Source organism: Doryrhamphus excisus, chromosome 15, assembly GCF_030265055.1.
Source record: "Doryrhamphus excisus isolate RoL2022-K1 chromosome 15, RoL_Dexc_1.0, whole genome shotgun sequence".
In the NCBI taxonomy this organism is placed as follows: Eukaryota; Metazoa; Chordata; class Actinopteri; order Syngnathiformes; family Syngnathidae; genus Doryrhamphus; species Doryrhamphus excisus.
This window is the reverse complement of record NC_080480.1, coordinates 12,663,630-12,672,869: the sequence shown is the minus strand read 5'-3', so window position 1 is coordinate 12,672,869 and position 9,240 is coordinate 12,663,630. Positions and strand designations below refer to the sequence as shown.

General features: G+C 37.7%; 1 protein-coding gene across 6 annotated transcripts in view; it reads left to right on the top strand.

Moving 5' to 3' along the window:
* LOC131103024 (uncharacterized) overlaps nt 1-6,573 on the top strand; it is a 78,071-nt gene extending 71,498 nt beyond the window's left edge. For 4 of the 6 annotated variants that reach the window (XM_058048849.1, XM_058048847.1, XM_058048851.1 and 1 more), the window contains 4 exons: nt 2,671-2,823; nt 4,242-4,304; nt 4,573-4,642; nt 5,864-6,573. In XM_058048849.1, coding sequence (XP_057904832.1) covers nt 2,671-2,823; nt 4,242-4,304; nt 4,573-4,642; nt 5,864-6,231 — 654 coding nt within the window. In that variant the 3' untranslated portion in view covers nt 6,232-6,573. The remainder of the gene's footprint in view (nt 1-2,670; nt 2,824-4,241; nt 4,305-4,572; nt 4,643-5,863) is intronic. The other 2 variants (XM_058048852.1, XM_058048850.1) reach the window with 2 other exon arrangements.
* The last annotated feature ends 2,667 nt before the right edge of the window (nt 6,574-9,240 follow it).

The window sequence follows — 9,240 nt, the reverse complement described above, 5'->3', positions numbered from 1 at the left end:
TGGGATGCGCGCTTCCGGCTGACAAGCAAATCGTGGTTGTATTTTGTTGCGGAAAGTGTTTACTTCCGGTGTTTTCAGTTAACTTTACTCTGAATGCTACCCGGTGGCTAGGAGGTTAAAACTTTTTCCACCGAAACAAAACAAGTTACGCATAAGTAAAGGAAACACAACCTACATCAAATCTGGGTTTTAGAGTGTTTTAGAGTGTAATACATCTTTTAAATATTATTTAATGTCCTGCAGGCTAAGAAAAAATGATCTGTAAATTCCCCCCGGACAACAGTTTGGACATCCCTGCCCTAGACAAAATCAATATCTAACAGTCAATGTTAAGCTGACATGTTCGATCCCTCCGACCTACAGAGCATTGATCTCGCCACTGCAATGATGCCAGCCCTAACAAACTGCCCACGTAGGTTCCATTCACACTGCATGGTTTGATGCCCAATTTGGATTTTTGATTCAAATATGATCTTTTTCTGTACTCGTTCATCATAACTCAAAAAAATTACACATATAGATGCCAAATGTTTGTCCCTGTTTGTGGTCTGTCTTGGCAATTTTAAGGATTTTTTGACTAAATTAATTCAGGTAGGACACAGGTGTCATACTCAAGGCCTGGGGGCCAGATTTAGTCACTATATGCCTAATACCTGTGAAAAAGACACTAAAATTGCGTAATTTATTTTAATATTTAAACTGAATTATACAATTATATACTTGCACCAGGCACCATGATAATGTAAGTAAATAAATAACAAAATGTGCAATAATTAGTGATGTACGATAATTATTGGCGCAATATCAGCATAAAAATGCGATATCGGTATCAGATTTTTTTTCCCCGATCATGAGAAACTATCTTTTAAAATGCTGTATAAAACGGTACAATGGTATCTACCGATATCGGTATCGGAAATTGACAGTTGGGTAATATGGCATGTAATTTTTCATCAAAAAAGCCAATATCGGGGATGTCTGATATTGGCTTTTTTGATATTGGCAATTGTATTCTTAAAGGGTTTCACAGTTACAGACGGACTCTCAGTGCAACCAGAACTGTGTTTGATACCACTGGTGTAGGAATTCTATAAGACAGAGGACAAGACTTTGGCTATTGGGTACTGAGACGTCTGTTCCGAGGAGCGTGTGGGTGGAACCAAACGTGGTGGGACGTTGACGTGAGCTGCATCACAGACACAGATCTTGCCACTCATTTTCAGTCCAAAAAAAACCAAAACATTTGTTGACATGTGTTAGTACCATTCTTCAAAACACGCATGACCTACAAATTAGATATATGTGACCTAAACGGTCAGACTGCAATAGCATCGGAGCCAAGTGAGTGATAGTCGGCTTTTGGGTGGAAAAAAAATACACAATAACCTTTACAGGTGCACCTAATGTAACCTTTTTGAATTGTTAAAAGTTCAAAGTACAAGAGACGGGATTTAATATTTATTTTTTTATTTAACTCATTCATAAAGGTGCATCTTGAAATGATTATCAGTATGTGGAATTGAACTATGGAATGCATTGAGTAAGACCCTCAAACAATGCACAACGATGAGCCAATTCAAGAAACAATACAAGCAGTTGATGTTTGCTAAATACAAGGATGAAGAGTCTTGAACCAGTCATGATGTGCTATACATAGCTTTGCTTCTTCCTACTCCTTTTGGACATGTGGAACTGTGAACTGATTATGGGATGCATTCAATTGTAATCTGATGCATGTTCAAATGAAATAAAACCATTACCATTACCATTACTGGCTTACAAATTGACACTAAATGATATTATTGTCTACACTTTTTGATTGTACTAGACCAGTTTTTTGTTTTATGGCACTGTGGCGCCACCCTGAGTTCTGGAGTGGTAAATACTGCAAATCAGACATTGACTGTCAAATCACAGTAAGTCAAATATTGCTATCTGCTGAATTTTAATGTGAGTCAGTTAGGCGATAAGTGATGGAAAATGATGCTTATAACTAATGATACCGCATGGAAGCCAGTCTCAAAGAAGACTGAAATGGCAAAGTTCATTCATTCATTCATTCATTTTCTACCGCTTTTTCCTCGCGAGGGTCGCGGGGGGTGCTGGAGCCTATCTCAGCTGTCTTTGGGCGAGAGGCGGGGTACACCCTGGACTGGTGGCCAACCAATCACAGGGCACATATAGACAAACAACCATTCACACTCACATTCATACCTATGGACAATTTGGACAGTCGCCAATTAACCTAGCATGTTTTTTGGAACGAGGGAGGAAACCGGAGTACCCGGAGAAAACCCACGCATGCACGGGGAGAACATGCAAACTCCACACAGAGGTGGCCGAGGGTGAGAAATGGCAAAGTTACAGAATGTAAACAAATAAAAGAGAAAGAAAGTTAGGTTTCATCCACACATTATAATTTGAGTATCAGTGAATGGGAGGAAGATAATAAGGAATTGGTTGATTGTGATGTGGTGCTGGGACCAACCCTAAGGTACACACACACACACACACACACACACAACCTGTTGACTAGTACTGAGTAAGCACCATTTGATTCCATTGTGCTCTCTCACCGCCTGAACACACACCTTCAGACATCACAACCTGAGATCAGGAAGCCACTTTGTTGTCGTGCAGCGTTTTAGCAGTCTCCCCTCCCTCCCACAGAGTCTGCCCGAAGTGCCGCTGTTTGACTCCACTATGCCAGCGCCCACCCAGCAGGCCCTGATCTACATCCTCCTGCTGTGGACCACCATCCTCTCCATCATCCAGGGGGTGTGCATGGTCTTCTTCTTCACAGCAGCAGCACGTAACTTCCCGGTAAGACATCTCGATTGACAGATTTGACAGGTCCAAATGATTTGTTTTCATGGTATGGCCGTTACAGTTAAAAAGCGTAAGATGAGGGTGTAACCAGCTTCTCTGTCTTGTGGTCTCTGCAGTTACACAGCTGGGGGGAAATTTTCACCTGTTTGCGGTCTGACAGTCAAAGCAGACCTTTGATAGACTTGATTTTTGTAATATAGCTCCAGTATGCAGTACATTTGTTGTTATGTCAAAGTACTATTCAACTCAACTGAACATTTTCAGAAATTGTATATTGTATCATCATTGTATATTCAATGAAAAGCTCTGCCATGACTTGCCATTTTAGCTCACCAAGAGGCTAGTACTGAAAGTAAGTCATAAGGTCAAATATCAAAACATAAACAATACATACAAATTCATCATAAATCCTCTATACGCCAAGAGCTGTTTTTTGGAATCTGCACTCTCATTCATAAAAATAGTACATTAAACTTCAAATCAATAATTTTTTCAGCATTAAAAAATTACGTTTGCTACATACACATTTCAATCTGTTGATGAGTTATCACCTGATACTTCGATATGTGACAAAAAAAAAAAAAAAAAAACAAATAAAAAACTTCAACTATATTAGGAAAGCAGGAAGTGAACAAATGTAACAGTTACTGATTGTAAAAGTACCAGATGGAGGGGTAGGATTTAATAAGCTTTGCTTCTTCCTACTCCTTTTGGACATGTGGAACTGTGAACTGATTATGGGATGCATTCAATTGTAATCTGATGCATGTTCAAATGAAATAAAACCATTACCATCTAAATGGTCTGGTTTACATGAAAATCAGTAATGTATCAATTTCAAAGGTACAACTTAACCTAAAACTTAACCTAAAACCCAGATCTTGTAAGCATTTTTTAAAAGCTTAGGAGTCTCGGACACGTCTGTAAAAACCAGCATAGACTAGCATATGATGTGTTTTCATGCTGGTAGATGGTCTACACAACTTATGCTAGTCATGCTGGTAGCTGGTGTATGCAGTCAGACTGTGCCTGGTCCAAAAAAGGAGAGAAGCAGAGAAATACGATGGAGAAATGTCATTTTGCACACAAATTTATTGAACTCAAAACTAATTTTGCCTTGTTCTATCCACAAAAAGTCAATACAAATGGTAAGAAATGTTGTAATGTTTAAACTAGTAACATTTGACTTTTACATAACAAGTATGAGTCCTCTGGTTGTAGGAATATGCTTGAAAAATGTTAATTTTTAACCAAACTCCAATTTAATGGCAACTTCCTTTGCCCATATATAGTATTTTTGAGAAAGTTTCATGCAAATGGGTATCTGTGTTATTGTTTACTGTTTTAATATGCTCCTAATAAGGTAAAAAGGGCAATCTAAACAACAAAATATGCTTTTTCTCTTTTCACAGCTCCAGAAGTCGATCACTGAAGTGTCCCATGACCCACATGAGACGTTCAAGAGTAGCAATTCAGTAAGATCATCACAGTTTGTGCTTACATATATTGAATCGTGTTGTGTCATAATACCCGCCGACTTGAGTGATCATGTTTGGGCTGATGTCATGCTTGAAGGTGAAACAAAGTGGAGGCCACCCCCAGCCCCCCCCCCGCCCACACACACACACACATTTCATGTCATTTCCTGTCTGTGGCTCTCTCATTTAGTCTCTGTCTTATTCTGGGAAATGAAGCTGTTGTGTGCTTCTCTTATATTAAATGTCACTCTTGTGTCTTCTTTAGCAGTCTCCAAATGAAGCACGTCATCATCAATGGGGCAAAGGAAAAATGCTCACATATACCGCTGTTGGAGGTAAACGTGCATACGTGTTCTTCTCACTACACAATATTAAAGCTTCAAGCCGAGCAATCCTAATCCTAGCATTAGCACCAAAATGTACACTGCCTTGAATTCTGCCAAATAGATTCATGAATTATTCAGCACTCATGTGGAAAAAAAAACCTCAACTTTATCAAGCTTTTAGTTGTTCAAGGGCCTTCCTCTAATGGTTTTTAACAATCAACTACTAAAATGTGAACGTGACCTTGAGCTCCATACAAAAGGCATGATCTAATTACCAAAATAAATAATAATAATAATAACTTCCACATAACTGCCTGAATTTTAAAAAATGTGTAACCCCAAATGACAAACAAAACAAACAAACAAAATTAATGTATATACTACACAGATGGATAATTTATCTACAGATTGTTGAATTTGAAATAAAAAATGCAAAATAAATATTATTAATGAAGTTATATTTTATTGACTATAATATATAATGATTAATTGATAATATTAATATATTATATTATTAAGATAATAATGTATAATAGATAATATTAATATTGATAATATTATATTAATATTAATATCTTAGTTAATATTAATATTAACAAAACATACATTTGATTGACTATAATGTATATATACTATATATGTTATATTTTTAAATATATATATGAATATAGTCCACAAAATTATATATTTATATTTAATTTACTATTGTGTATAAATTGTTATATTTTATTGACTATATTATTAGCAAATAAATTGCTAAATGAATAAATAATATACTGATATTTATTTTTTTATTTTGTGTGTATATATGTGTGTGTGTGTATATATATATACACGTATTTTATTTTAGCAAATAAATTGCTTAATAATATAATGATAATATTTATTGTATCTTGTGTGTATATATGTATATGTATATGTATGTATATATATATATATATATATACATGTATGTATATGCGTATGTATATTAAATTAATTTTAAATTAAATTTTGTATCATCATATCATGATACATCCTAAAATATTGTGATATATGCCTAACAATAAATTGATAATAAAAATAAATATATTTTTGATATTTATTACTATTATTATTACCATAATCAGAAGACAACATTGATTCCTATGCTATGGCATATGACATGGTTGTAAAGATGTTATTGAAAGGTCCCATTGTTACTTATTGTTGCTTTAAAGAACACTAAAACATATTATGTGTCTCCCACAGGCACCAAAGCAATTAAATGGATGGCAAAGCACCCGGACGCAAACTTGATCTCAGAGTCGGGCTCTGCTCTGACCATCATGAAGGACGGCTATTACTTCTTGAGTCTGCAGGTGACGTTGTCCTTGTTCCAAGAGACAACGTGGTCCAAAACGGTGACCCTTTGGCGCAAAAGCAACAGCGGCGTCAAAGTCCTCCTGCAGGGTACCATTAACCCCTACACGTACACCACAGGCCTCCTGGGCAAGGTGGAGGGGCTGTTTGCAGGAGGAAGACTAGAGGTCACCATCAGCCCTGCAAGCGGGAATATCAATGGCACGGAATGGCTGACTCACCTGGACGTCATCTACTTGGCCAAGCCTGACTTCTAGGCCTGGAGTTACGTAACATTGAGGTACACTCGCAGTACATTTATTTCTTACATGAAAATACTACTAATAGCTATAATACATCACCACTACAACTTCCTGTTGGGAATAATTTATGATGTGTGTGATGGAAGAAAAAACATACAGTACTTTTTTTTGCTTGATATTTTATTTTTAATTTAAAGGCAGAATGTTTTATTTGGAATAGCAAACATGATTTATTTCATATACTATTTATTTATTGATGTTGCTAATGTTATATTTCACATACAGTAAATGCAGTCTAATGTGTTTATATGTACAAATAGATAGGCAGGTAATTTGATATTTCATACATTTAAATACAGACCTTGTGTACAAATGAGTAAACTTTGATTTATTTAAATTAGTTTATGTATTTTATTCAATATGGTGACGCATGCATTTGCTTTCAAATCTAAATATACAGTATTATTATTACAATATTATTACAATATGGATGTTTGATTTTGTCTTTTGTTTATTTTCCATAAAAGTATTAATTATGGTCTGAACAGCTGACAAAATTAGGTGCACAATCCAACGAGAGCCTTTTTAGCGATAATATTGACCTGAGTTCACACACATTACATATGAATCTGACAAATCTTAAGTCAATTTGATCAAGTGTAGAATTAATACAGCTGTTGAACTCTGATGGGGACAGACTGGTTACCAGTTTGAAGGTACACCACAGTATGAAAAGGTTGTGGTTTCAAAACTACTGCAATTGTTAGTTATACCGAATGCTGCCTTATGAGAGAAAATGGAGATCCAGTGCCGCCACTAGGTGGAAATACTTTGTCCCATTTTAGGTTAATCCTCGCCGTCAGTAGTGGGCTTCCATTTATTGAAACCACAGGCGTAAAGTCACTGATAGCACTTGCGTTAGCTGTATTGTTAGCTGTAGACTTATTAGTCGTGGCGAAGGTCACTAAATATGGAACAGTAGCCACGTTTACATGAGGAGATTTTCCTCTTTCCGAATGATGTACCAGAAAACAGTGTATACATGGAAAGGAATATTCCAATCTCCTGTCTAAATGCACCGCTATAATCAAAGGGAATGGGGCATGTAAAACATAAACAACATCACGTGATTCATTGAAGATGTCGAACGAGAGTGTGATTACCACGGTTGTTGGGACAGTTGCTACGCTTTTTTTTGAACGTTCAGTTCTTTTAAAGTTTGTATCAAAAACGAACTTTCCGCTGTAGTCCGGTGATGACTGCTCGCCGCCATTTTCAAAACCTGAGAGACGTCTGCGTTATTACGTCACAGCTGAAAGAACGCACCCTGACAACTTTCCGATTGAGCGGGTACAAGATACCTCAATCGGATTGGGGAAAGGAATATTCCACCCCTGTGAATCCGATTATATATTCATTCGGATTGGCACTTTTCTTTCGGAATGAGGTGTATACAAAGGTTACATTCTTTCCGTTTGAGCAAATAACACGAATGGAATTGGAATATTTGGGTCCATGTATACGTGGTTAATGATTCAGAACGAGAGAGGAGTCGAGAATCAGTGGTATTAACAGTTAACTTTCCACTGAGCAACCATCAGTTATGGAAAAGTCTGGCCTGCACTATACAATCATCTATTTTTATTATTTATGTTGTGACCTCATTGAGCCTCTTTATTTGCATTTTGCTTTTTTTTTTGCTAAGAAAATATTTAGACATTTTTTATATGTAAAGCATCGATCAATTCCAGTATAACAGATTCCAGCTGAGTCACTCTAGACGTGACGTTGAGTTCACACCTATGGGTTTTTAGCTTGATGGCTAGCGCTCTTGACTCTCCAGGCGGAATGCAGGGCTGGCTGGACCGGGTGTGCAACATCAGTTGCTCTTTAATTATCATTGTTCACTCACTACGAAGGAAGCTAGCTGGAATGACGTGTCACATGTTCAATACAACAAAGAGCTATGAAAGTGGTGGTGTCCAAAATGTGGCACAGGGGCCATTTTTTTTTTGCTTATGGCTTGTTTGTGATTGCACTATTGGGCTTTTTCTCAATTTGTAAAAAGGCTAAGGGAAGTGAGTACTCAAAGTTATTATACTCAAAGTTAAGCATGCATGCATTGGTTATTGTGGTTGTAAAATAGCATTGCATCACAATGCCCCCCCCCCCATCATGAAAGTATAATATTCACCCCAAGTGTCTTATGACACATTAAAATACATAACACAAATAATAAGGATCAGAGCTGCACGGCGGTCGTGTGGTTAGCCCACAGACCTCACAGCTCGGAGACACGGGTTCAATTCCACCCTCGGCCATCTCTGTGTGGAGTTTGCATGTTCTCCCCATGCATGCGTGGGTTTTCTCCGGGTACTCCGGTTTCCTCCCACATTCCAAAAACATGCTAGGTTAATTGGCGACTCCAAATTGTCCATAGGTATGAATGTGAGTGTGAATGGTTGTTTGTCTATATGTGCCCTGTGATTGGCTGGACACCAGTCCAGGGTGTACCCCGCCTCTCGCCCAAAAGACAGCTCGGATAGGCTCCAGCACCCCCCGCGACCCTTGTGAGGATAAGCGGTAGAAAATGAATGAATGAATGAAATAATAAGGATCAGCCGCAAAGCCAATGAACGATGCCGCTCACAGGAAGCTATAGTCACGGTGGCGGCCATGATGCATACTTTCCACTCTGCTGACATGTCATCCACCACATATTTCCAACCAAACCATCAGCTACTAAGAGTTGAACGTGCTGCACAGCTTCACCGCTACAAACCATGCTGCATTCATAACGTGCTGCATGGCCTCTGTGACTGTGGAACTGTGGAAAGTGGAACACGCCCCTCCCTCCCACACACACACACACACACACACACACACATCTGCAGCACACCTTTTTGGCTAGGATAGACTCCAGCATACCCATGACCCTAGTGAGGATAGAATGGATGTATGTATAATACAAAGTTGAAATACAGTTTTTTTTAATATATACAGTCATAGAAAAAGCCTTGTTTC